At 37.1% G+C, this 11,651-nt stretch overlaps 2 protein-coding genes and 1 long non-coding RNA gene across 3 annotated transcripts; 1 reads left to right on the top strand and 2 right to left on the bottom strand.

Moving 5' to 3' along the window:
• Positions 1-296: 296 nt before the first annotated feature.
• LOC121988510 lies at positions 297-2,164 on the bottom strand. Its single transcript, XR_006114042.1, has 2 exons — positions 1,899-2,164; positions 297-552 (listed from the first exon to the last, which is right to left on the bottom strand). It is a non-coding gene; the product is annotated as an uncharacterized LOC121988510 (long non-coding RNA).
• Positions 2,165-2,921: 757 nt separating this feature from the next.
• LOC121973202 (probable dolichyl pyrophosphate Man9GlcNAc2 alpha-1,3-glucosyltransferase) lies at positions 2,922-6,617 on the bottom strand. Its single transcript, XM_042524771.1, has 6 exons — positions 6,146-6,617; positions 5,869-6,058; positions 5,063-5,170; positions 4,006-4,167; positions 3,612-3,864; positions 2,922-3,526 (listed from the first exon to the last, which is right to left on the bottom strand). Exons 1-6 carry the CDS (start codon positions 6,595-6,597, stop codon positions 3,081-3,083), a joined length of 1,611 nt encoding a protein of 536 aa, XP_042380705.1. The 5' UTR covers positions 6,598-6,617; the 3' UTR covers positions 2,922-3,080.
• Positions 6,618-8,903: 2,286 nt separating this feature from the next.
• Positions 8,904-9,580, top strand: LOC122041078. The gene is made up of 3 exons (XM_042600649.1): positions 8,904-9,006; positions 9,111-9,281; positions 9,405-9,580. Exons 1-3 carry the CDS (start codon positions 8,904-8,906, stop codon positions 9,578-9,580), a joined length of 450 nt encoding a protein of 149 aa, XP_042456583.1.
• Positions 9,581-11,651: the final 2,071 nt, after the last annotated feature.

Raw genomic sequence — 11,651 nt, 5'->3', positions numbered from 1 at the left:
CCGGACAACGGTACAACATAAGAATATCAAATTATCACCCAAACACCCGCGATCCACTCCTTGACTATGGCACATTTATAAAAAAATTTCTCTAAATAGAATGCGCAATCACAATATACAGAGCCCTTGGACCATCCGCTGTAAGCAATTTTTGATTTATTCTAACGGCTGATGAAAAATTTCTATAAGACTAGAACGATTATCCCACATTCAGTGTTACTTGATCATTTTTTATAAATATACTCCTCAAGTCTTAAGCTGCAAAAGCAATATCATAAATAATTTTGACAGAAAAATTCAACCAAAATCTGTCTCAAAACTTTTGAAAATCCAATAAAACAAGAGCATGACCAAAATCATATAAGCTTGACTGATTTCTCAAACATTATTTCGGCAAAAAAAAAACATTCAGAGTAAATTCATAAAAAAAAACTTAGAGAAGCATCTTTATTTCAACATGGACATCCTCCATTGCTTCAATGCTGCTGTCCACAAATTTCAGTTCTTAGGCTCAGGTTTTTCAAAGAGCTGCTTCTTCAGCCAGTCAAAAGGCTGCCAAGATAAAAATACAAAATCATTAATTAGACAAAGGTTTTTCATCAAGAGAGCAAATATAAAATTTAAAAACACTAATGCAGCCTAAGCTCATTTGGATGGTCATTGATGATGGGTCAGTAACTAAACATGGAGACCACGAGATGCTTAATGCATTCAGGAGGTACTTAGGAATCAGTTGCCCTCCGAAGCGTGCCATTGATTTGATATCATGAGCTTTCTTATCGAAGTTGCTTGTGTTCCAAAAGCTACTAGTGCAAAGGAGATACAAAAGCAAGTGGAGGTATCTTATGAACTTTATGCTATAAAACAAGAGTCCCCCATCGTGCTTACCCTGCTTAACTTGCTCCTGAAAGTTAGGTTATATAGAAACTCACTGCAAAATACAAAGTTTGGTTTGGTTGCAAACCAAACCGAAATAGTTTTGGCACAGTTTTAGTTTGGATTCAATACCAAAAATATTTCGGCTTTGGCTTTGGCTTTGGTTTTGGTCTTTATCATTAACCCGATAAATTGAACTGTGCTATACTATGGCAAATATCAGGAAGAGCATCTAATCTGGATCTTTCAAAAATAAAAAATAAAAGCAAAATACTGAACCATAAGGAAATGCTCATTCCTATAGCAAGAGGTGTGGTATTTCTGGGTTTTGTTGTGACAAGGATTAAAACCAGATTCAATCAAAGGTAAAACCTATCAAAGAATGTGAGGTCTCTGAAAGAACTATGAAAGTTCACAGGCTTGATTCATTTTAAAGTGAGGCCGATAAAAATGTTAGTATTGCTGGAAATCTCATCACAGAATCTCTGAAGAAGGATAGCTTAGGAAGGAATTCTACACAATGAGCCTTGGAACGAATCAATAAGTCAATGACGACAACTAGTTTTTGAACTGCAAGAGTTTCACAAAATTGAATATTGTTGGATGTGATGCATTACATGTTGGAATAAGGGTTCAGGAAAAGTATTACTCACCTATGACTTGGAATTCTATACTTCTACTTTGATATGATTATTAACATGGACATCATTATTTGGCTAGACGGTTTCAAATGTTGATCGAGGTATCATTCTAAACATCGATTGACAAAATAGTATGCAGTAAGAGTAAACGGCAATATGCTGCCTATCTTGACGATGGATTAGGAGAGCATTCTGGCAGATATAACACGACGGATTTGATCTATTCTTTTCCCAGTATGTATAAAAGGATGTGAATCGATTGACGAAATGTGTTCTTTAAAAAAAAAAAATCTTAAACACCCCAAAAATACTATTTTCACATGGAAACAACATAGATCTAGTTGAGAGATTATGACAGCGATCAAGGAACCTCCTCCCTACCTGAATGATCCAAACGGCGGTGGTGATAGCCGCGACGCCCCAGGTGGCGGCGGCGGCGATGTCGTCCGACTGCGGTCGAAGGCGTGGGCGCAGGAACTTGAAGAGGCCGGATCCCGTGGCCATCGCTGCTCCCAAATCTTCCAAGTTCGGCTTTTGTTGGAGGTGGACCTGTGATCTTCGGAAGGAACGAGGAGAACTGACGGGTTCCCGATCGGAGGTGGAGAAAGGGAATTAGGGATTATTACTGTGAATGTGATTGATTTAAAAGCCCCAAATTCGGAAATAAACCCATGACCTTATTGTAATATAATTTTACACCTTATGTTTAACTAAAAGTCTAAAATATTGAAATTTATAGTAAAAAAATTATGTCAAATTAACATAACTGAAAGTCTGAAACGATCAAAATATTATTTTTGTTCTTTAAAAACAATCAAAAGTCAATTTTTTTCTGTAAAAAAAATATTACTATTCCCATATTTTTAAAACATAAATGAATATTTTGTTCTTTTAATAAATAAATTTGATTTTATTTTAATATAATTCAGTGTCAATGTTTTGTCCATTAATTTTGAAAGTAGGAAGTAGACGTTCTTTCTATCTAATTTGCTTAACAAGTATAACTCATACATACTTAAAAGTTGACGTCCAGGATATTCATTTCTACTGAGATTTTAACTTTAATCTTCTTATTTGTTCCCTTAATCTTACTCGTGGAGACAAATATTTTTTTATTTGTTTATATAGAATATTGATTGCTTGATGAGTGAAGTAGAGGAATCAAGATGACCAAAAGAGTTAAGCAAATCGAATGGACTAAGCTGAGTGAACTTGACAAAATATAACTTAGGCAAGTTGAATGTAGTAAGGTGGAAGGGTGAACCGAATCAACTATGATGGAAGATAGCTTAGGCTTGGACCGAGCAAATTGAGCCGCACTAGTCTAATATTTCTATTCTCCATTACATACAAGAATGTCCTATTGAATGAATCAAACTAACCAACAATCATTTCTACTTTGCTCCTCTATTTCATTCTCTACAAATAATCAATTTTCAAACAGAACAGTGGAAGTGAATATCACAAGCTGCCCGATCGATCAAATACTCAGTAAAACATGTAAAAATAATCATTATAAGTTACAAGTGAATGTTAAACCTGTCTCCTGCACCATAATTCTGATCAAGAATCCTTCTTTACTCTCATCTTGAGAGAAGAGTGATCCAGTAGCATCCACTGTTTGATATTGGTGTACACAGTGTAGATGACAAACTGAGAGAAGCAGAAAGACATAATCAAGGCCTCAAAGAGAAAAGGATATCTCTTTGGAGGCTCTAAACCTAAATAAACCAAATGAAGTACCGCGGAACAAATTAATCCTACTGTCAAAAGAGCTACTCGTTTTGTCGAAGACTTGTCTACCCTTCCATGCTGCTTTCCATGAGGAGCGTAGAATATAAGAGCAAACAGAGCAAGAACAGATCCATATTGCAGTGACAATTTATCGCGACACACGAGAGGGTACATTGATAATAGGGAACAATTTATCAGCCACCCAAACAGGGTAGGTTCTTGGAGTGCTAAGAGGCTCGCAGGTAGAAGAGGTAGTAGAATTGACTTCTCGTGCACTGCCAAAAACCAAGATTGTATAGGTACCAAATCTCTAAAATTGATAATGCGATAATAGCAAAGAGGAGGTTTTTATAAACATACCTTGGTAAGAGAACAGGTAAAATGAAAATGAGCTGTTCAGCAAACTATAGAGGAAACCTAGATCACTTGGAGACTTTATCTGCTGAACAAATGACGGGAAAAATGCCAAAATTGTTGCAATGGAACATATAAATCTCATTGTACTTATTGTGAATATCCTCTTCCACTTTATAAGCATTGAGGTGCTACACCAAAAATTGGCAACATAATCTTCAAACACCCCCCTCTCAAAAGGAGCTAATCTGTGAATCACCTGTTTATATCAATGAGAACTTCAAACCATGGAATATATATTTGGAGATAGCAAGATAACAACAAAGAGTACCAAGAAACCGAGACTCAGTAATGATGTAAAATGTTTTTCAATAGAAACGATGTCAACATGAATATTTACCTCCATCACCGACTGAACAGAATGTATGTAAGGCCACCAAACAAGTGCAAAAATTCCAATAACCACAAGTCCAAGTTTCAAGACTTCAAAGATGGGATTTTTACGTCTGAAGCATTTGCCAAGCAGATGGCTAAAGAATGCAGGTGCATAGTATAAACTCATCTGCAAATCCAAGCATATTTACAATAGTAAATGCTAAGCAAATAGTAAACTGAACAATTCTTTGAATAATCATTTTTTCTAATCAGGTTTTCTTAGTTAAATAACAGTTTTAATTGTATTGTGAGCCATCTAAATTAACTTCCTATCTGGGGCTAATTAGAAGAATTAGTCAATTTTTACTGCTGCTTTGGTCAGCATTCAATTTTGTGTGATGTTAATCATTCATAAAATGGTTTTATATCAATCAAGTCATTACATCGTCAACCATTAATGATAATATCAACATATAACATGCTAGGATCAATTTTGAAGACATGGCTAATCATATCCACATACATAACTAATCAATAGTCAATGCGAGAAAATTTAGGAATCAAGGCTACAGGCTTTTACCAATGATTGTGTCTTTAAACAGAGATTTATATCATTAGTTTGAAAGTCACTTATGCCCCATGTGGGTCACTTTTAGATAACACAAGGATTTGATTCTTGTTCGATTAAAAATTCAATGATCAAGATTGACTAAATAGATATTTTTATGTCAATTGGAAGGTAAAACAGCAGCAGTATCCGCCAAACAGGAGCATAGTTGATGTACTATAGCATTAGATAAATAATCTTTAAATAGAATTACATTTTGCATTACAAGGAAAACAGTACAAGAGGACTTAAGAAAATATACTTGAAAAAGAGGACATGAAAATAGATTGAGCAACCAGCATTAGTTGTTTAGTTTATACTTGGCACAGACAAAAATTTCCATTATTCCATTAAATACCTACAACATTGTCATAGTGCTTAATAGTAGATTTCACAACGTAATAACATAAGAAAAAACATATTCGTGATAGAAGGAAAAGTGTCTGCTTTAGCATAGTTAGCATCAGAAAGATACCTGTTTATGATTGATTGCAAGACAGAAGAGAATAGAAGCAGTAATTTCCTTTTGGGACAAAATAGCTGCTATGGCTCCCAGTGTTAAGCCAAGGCTGATGCAGTTGTACTGAAAAAAGAAAAAGAGAAGTATTTCTGATACAATGGAAATGCTTTAGAATGGTTAATTCACACTTCATGACTTCAATAGGGCTAATAAATAAAAAAGGTAGAAAACATACAATAGAAGCTAAAGGTATAGTTGAAATAGATGGATAAGTTCACATTTCCACACTAATAACTTCTAGACAAATTTGTGACAATAATTCAAAAGGAAAAACTTGAAAATTATTCCGCCAAATATTCTTTTGCTGTTTGATATTAATATTCTTAAGTGACTTCTAGACTAGAAACATATATATAGTTAATATTAGTTGCACTCTCTAATCAAGAAGAAATCGAGAGATGACTACAGTGGGCGTTTGCAATATATGAATAACTATAATTTGAGTAGAAATAAAACCAGATCAATGAAGCTTGAGCTCCCATCAACAACTGAAAGATAAAAGTGATATTGCCCATGGCAAAGGCCAAGTCCAAAAATGATCCATCTAGCTAATTCCAAATAAATGCTTTACTGAGCATAACACCGAGAGTAGATTTCATTCCATTCCTACACTACTAGTTTATTGCCTTAATGTATACACGCAAGTAAATAGCACCTAGTCAAGTAAGAAGGCACAGCATCCTGTATGCATCCATGAAGCGTGAGTTGAAGTGAACAAAAATTGTATCTGCTTAAAAAGCTCGAATTTTTAGTCTTGGAACCTGAAAATGTCCATGATCAATGAGGATCAGGCAAGGATTCAGTAAGATCATCGCAAGAAACCAAGGGGAAGACCGTCCCTTCGCATCCCCGCCAACATTGCGCCGAAAATAAACCGATACAAAGTAGATGGCTGCCGGAAAGAGCACAAGCAAGTCCGAAGACAACACCGTCCACCGCATTGCCAGCTTCCTACACGGGCCATCAAATCGATTTGGGGGTCAAGAAGTCACAAAACAGAAACAGTCGCGAGCAAAGAGGGTGATCAAGAAAAATTACGATTTATGGGACTCGAACCCACGGGAGGAAGAGAGGGCAAGAGATTCAGGGATGGAAGCATTGATGAGGAAGGCGTGGGCGAGACTCTGGTACGCGGTGAGCGGTGGGTAGTCGAGGCCCCAATAAGAGAGATTGTTTGCGGCGGTGTTGCGGTACCACTCGGCGGTCGGCGTGTGGAGAGTGATCTCCATCCAGTGCCTCTGGGCCTCGTAGTCCCCGTACATGGATGGCGTTCCTTGGCCGGAGTACGGGCCGAGCGACACCAGCAAGCGGATCAGCAAGGCGAAAAGCGCCACGGCTACCGCCGTGGAGGGCGCGAGAACAGTCGTCGACCAGAGAAAAGACGAGGCAGCTACCCCATCGACGTCGGCCGGAGTATGCCTCCCCGATGCCGCCGCCGCCGATCCACGGGCCTCCGTCTTTCTAGCCATGGGGTGGATGTCGTCGAACATAGCCAGACTCCTGTTTGAAACGGTTTAATCAAACCTTCGGACCATGTGACACACGGTTTGGTCCGGTTTATTTCTATTTAAGTAGAGATCGGATAACCAATAGAGGTAAAATAAATTTTAATATTATATTAAAATTTTAAATATCAATATTGATATAAAATTTAATATTTTTAGTATTTTAGTATATATTAAAATAATCAAATACTAAATAATTTGTTGGACAATGGGACAAATATAATTTTTTTTCTTTTATGATTCTAGCATATTAACAATATTAAAATATCGAATAATTTTACTATGAATAGGCTGAAATTTATATCATATAGAAAATTTAGGGGGCGTTTGGTTTAAGGGAATAGAAGTAAGGAATGGAAATAGCAATCAATGTTAATGTTTGGATTACAACAATGGGAATATAAATGAGGGAATGATTCCTTATTAGTGGGTAATGGCTTATTTCGGTATCCCACCCTTTCAATCACTCATTCTTGTATTTGCAACAATCACAATTTCTCATTAATACCAAAAATACCCTTAACCTAATTTCTCATCGCATTTCTCTCCTCCTCTCCTCTTTGCAACCTATTCTCAAACGATGCCAACGTCGCTCGACGCTGAACATCGCCACCTCGCCGAACACCTCCACCTCGTCGAACGCCGCCACCTCCACCTCGTCGAACGCCACCACCTCGTCGAACGCCCCACCTCGCCGAATGCCCCACCTCGCCAGGGATTCAAAGATCCCCTTCCTCCCCGAATTTGAACTCCTTCGCCTTCCCCAGTAGCGTCGTACCGATGCCCTAGGTATTCCAACTGGATCACGAACCACTGCGTCTCCTCCCCACACTCACCACCAGGTACCCCTTTAATGTAATGTTTTTCCTCTCGATTCGAAGATATCTGTGTCCTCGAACATAATCAATGTAATCCCTAGGTCTGTGAAATAAACACCCAAAATAGGATACTCAATCCGTTAATTGAGTATGAAACATGATACCCAAAACTTGAGATTTTTGTTTTCAATTACAAATTCATTAATTATTTTCTTTGATGGAGTGAAATTTTTAAATAACAAACAAACTAAAAACCTGTTTATTTTAAAGTTGAATTTAAGTGCTTTGCCAACGTTCACATTCACATTTTGGCTGTGACTTGGTATGCTACTTAGGCAACCAAAGCGTGACTGATGAAAAAAAGTTACCACCAGCAAATTAGGAGATAATCATCTCACTAAAACAAATAATTAGAGTTTGTTACTATACTAATGGTATAAACAATTGCATACATATACGACCTTACAATAATTCTCAGATATTTATGTTTGTATCATAACTCATGTCTCATAGTTGGTGTCAACATGGGCTTTAGTCCAGGTTCAACAACGTTAAAAAGGAACTATAGTTCAGATTTACGAATGTTTCATATATATTATTATTCGACTAGACATGTTTTTTTTTTATTTTTGCTATTAAACTTTGTGTTCTTGTTATATATACTTGTTAGTTATGCATTAGTTTCTGTTTGTTTCTCTTATATTCCATTGATATTTTTTTACTTGTATTGTTGTAGAAAAACATGGCATGACCTTCTTTTAATAGCAGAAGTCAAAATTTAATGTACACATTGTGGGCTACACATATTACACTTATGGTTGTGTTGGTTCTCATATTCTATCAACATTTGTATCGAATATATCGACGTACTAAAATTTGCCGAATAAAAAATAAGGAAGAAAAACGAATTAAGCGAATGCAATGGATATTTAGCCTTACAAAAGAGAGTGATGCATTTTGTATTAGTGAACTCCGTATGGATAGGAGAACCTTTGAGATATTATGTGATATGGTAAGAGACATTGGGGGATTAAAAGATACAAGAAATGCATCCGTTGATGAAATTATTGCATTTTTTATTTATGTTCTGGCACATCACAAGAAAAACAGAACAATTAGTCTATTTTTTCATCGAAATTAAGAGACTGTGAGTCGTCACTTCAATCTGTGTCTTCATGCAATTTTGAAGCTTCACCACATATTACTCAAAACACCAGAACCTATATCCGAAAGCTGTGAAGATGACAAATGGAAACCATTTAAGGTAATAACATATGATAAATATTTAGTAACATGTTAGAGTCATTATGTTTTAGTAGTATTTCTTATTAATTCATTTGAATAATATAGGGTTGCTTAGGCGCGTTAGACGGTACTTTTATTCCAATGACACCTCCTAAAGAAGAAAAACAACGTTATCGCACAAGGAAAGGAGGTATAGCGACAAATGTGTTGGGAGTATGTTCCCTAAATATGCAATTTATATATGTGTTACCTGGATGGGAAGGTTCTGCTCACGACGATCGTGTTCTTCGTGATGCCATTAGTAGGCCTACTTGGCTTAAAGTACCTCAAGGTATATATATAAAAAGTTGTGAATTAACTAATTACCTTAATTTTAAATTTCTAAATTAAGTTGTTTATTGTAGTCTTACATTTAGTATTGTTTTATTGCCGAAGGTTGTTACTACTTGGTGGATGCTGGTTATTGTAATTCTTCTGGATTTCTTGCATCTTATCGTGGACATAGGTATCATCTTAATGAGTTTGATGGTCATCGACCCAAGACTCCGGAAGAATATTTTAATATGAAGCACTCTCGAGCAAGAAATGTAATTGAGAGGTGTTTTGGTTTGTTGAAGGGGCGTTGGAAAATTCTAGCATCCCCTTCTTTTTTCCCAATACAAACCCAAGTCCGTATTATTATTTCCTGTTGTCTACTCCATAATCTGGTTCACAAATTTATGAGTATAGATCCTCAGGAATCTATAGAGGATGATGAAAAAAGCGAAGATGAGGAAAGTGATGATGATGATGAAGTGGAATACATACGAACAATTGCCCCAACTAACCAGCGGAATGCGTTCAGAAATAATATGGCAATTGAAATGTTTAATAGTTGGAGAAATGGAGTTTTTAATATGGGATGACTATTGCATATCTTTGTGCTTTTGTTGTATTTTGATTAGAACATTTTCAATGTAATGTAGGATTTTGTATGACTCTGTTAGCTGCCTTATATACTGCCTAACCAGATGGTGGATGTGCTTTTGTTGTATTTTGATTAAAACAGTTTCAACATTATTTGATATTTATGTTTTTGAGTTGTAGAGCATTTGCATATGTTTGTGCTTTTCTTATCTCTGCTCTGCTTCACCACATATTTTTTGAACCACAGTATGATGAAAATGTAGGTCCCTTTGGAGGCCGGCAAGAGGGGAGGGGTGAATTGCCTACAAAAATTAAACCAAAAACCCTTCTCGGATATTCAACTAATTTAAAAGACACTTGTAATAATAAAACTAAGAGACTAAAAGAAAAGAGCAGACACAAGAGATTTACTTGGTTTGCAATCAGGGGATTGCTAATCCAAGGAAAGTAAGCGCACTATCTGTTTATCTCCTTCGGGCGGAGTAGCCTCTTTACAGCGTTGACAGCACAAATAAAAGAAACATAATTGAAAGCACAGAGAAAACTGATTACAAGTGAGTTAAATGATCTGTGCAAACCAGTGTTATATTTATAGCACTGGTCGAGGCGCCCTGGGGGGATAAAACTTTATCCCCCAATGTTCAGATCGAGTTTGACTTGATCTGGTCAACATATTCAGTCTGAGCGCCCCGGAGGGGTCCGGGCGCCCCGGTGAGCTCTAGGCGCCTCGGACCCCAAAAGTCAACTCTGGTTGACTTTTTCAGTCCGGTCGCTCTGCTTCGGTTCATCTCGTCTCGGTCCGGGCCTTCAACTCCGGCTCTGCTAGCTTGGGTGATCTCGGCCATCCGGAATAGGGCTCACCCGAACCCAAGTTCCAGCCTTCTCCTCGAGCAGCCTTCCTTCTCGGTTTCTCGTCCCTCGAACGCCGCGCACGTTCTTCTCGTCCACCGGTGTACTCTTCCGCGGTCACCTTGTCCCTCGGACGCACCGAGCCCGTCGGCTCTCTCCCCGTGTCGTCCTTCTCGCTAGCCGTGTCTTCCGCTCGACTTCCTGTGTTCCTAAGCTCCTGCACACTTAGACACAAGGGTTAAACAAATGCAGGACCTAACTTAGCCTGTTTGATCACATCAAAATACCTTGGGGTTCCAACCGAAAAGTAGTACAGTGGATGTCCATAACCAAGAGACAAATGATGTGGAATACAGAAGAGGCAAGAATAAGCGGTTTTGGACAGAGGAGGAAAGTTGAGTCTTAATTAGATGTTTACAAGATATGGTCATTGATCCTCTTTGGAAAACAGATGGTGGCTTTAAGAACAATTATATGAACGAGATAAGAAGATTAATGGTGCAAAAGTTACCCCAGTTAATAATTGAAGTGAAGCACATTGACTCTAGGATCAAGTTCTTGAAGGGAAGGTACCATGCTATTAATGAAATGTGCAAGCAGAGTGGATGTTCTTGGAATGATGTTGAAAAAAAGATTGCATGTGAATTTACATGGTATACCGAATGGATTAAGGTATGTCAATTCATGTGTTTTAATTTGTAATTTTATAATATTGTTGGTTAGAGGTATATGCTGATGTCACTTTGATGTTGTACCTTTTTTTTACACAGATTCACAAGTATTTGAATCATGCTTTTTTTTTACCATGTTTTTTTTTACAGATTCACAATCCTTATCTTATTATTTACCTCACAAATTTGACAAATTTGAACCCTTCATGAATCTGTAATTAAAAGGTTATGTTATTATTTTATGTAGAATCTAATTACAATATAATTCTGGCTTTGTATTTTTTTTTACAGACTCGCAAAGATGCTAAGGGCTTATATAATGTCTCATTCCCTTACTTTACGGATTTGGATATTGTGTATGGCAATGATTGAGCAATGGGGGATGTGGCTGAAGATCCACTTGCTGCTGAGCAGAATTTAGGAAATGTTGATGTTACTTTGACTGTGACAGATGAGAGTGATTCCAACACTGAAATTGAATTTTTATCTACCATGGAGTCATTGTCATCTAATTCTTCCAGTTCATGTGCTGCCAAGAAAAAATGTCCTC

Source organism: Zingiber officinale, chromosome 1B (genome assembly GCF_018446385.1).
Source record: "Zingiber officinale cultivar Zhangliang chromosome 1B, Zo_v1.1, whole genome shotgun sequence".
Lineage (NCBI taxonomy): Eukaryota > Viridiplantae > Streptophyta > Magnoliopsida > Zingiberales > Zingiberaceae > Zingiber > Zingiber officinale.
This window is presented reverse-complemented; position numbering and strand designations above follow the sequence as displayed.

What these genes read in the sequence shown, in the direction of transcription:
- LOC121973202 (XM_042524771.1), bottom strand. Translation starts at nt 6,597, where the DNA reads ATGTTCGACGACATCCACCCCATGGCTAGAAAGACGGAGGCCCGTGGA. An exon ending in GGGTTCGAGTCCCATAAATC is followed by an intron (nt 6,059 to 6,145) that starts GTAATTTTTCTT and finishes TGGCCCGTGTAG; the next exon opens with GAAGCTGGCAATGCGGTGGA. An exon ending in TTGATCATGGACATTTTCAG is followed by an intron (nt 5,171 to 5,868) that starts GTTCCAAGACTA and finishes TTCTTTTTTCAG; the next exon opens with TACAACTGCATCAGCCTTGG.
- LOC122041078 (XM_042600649.1), top strand. Translation starts at nt 8,904, where the DNA reads ATGCAATTTATATATGTGTTACCTGGATGGGAAGGTTCTGCTCACGAC. An exon ending in TTGGCTTAAAGTACCTCAAG is followed by an intron (nt 9,007 to 9,110) that starts GTATATATATAA and finishes TTATTGCCGAAG; the next exon opens with GTTGTTACTACTTGGTGGAT. An exon ending in TGTAATTGAGAGGTGTTTTG is followed by an intron (nt 9,282 to 9,404) that starts GTTTGTTGAAGG and finishes TTATGAGTATAG; the next exon opens with ATCCTCAGGAATCTATAGAG.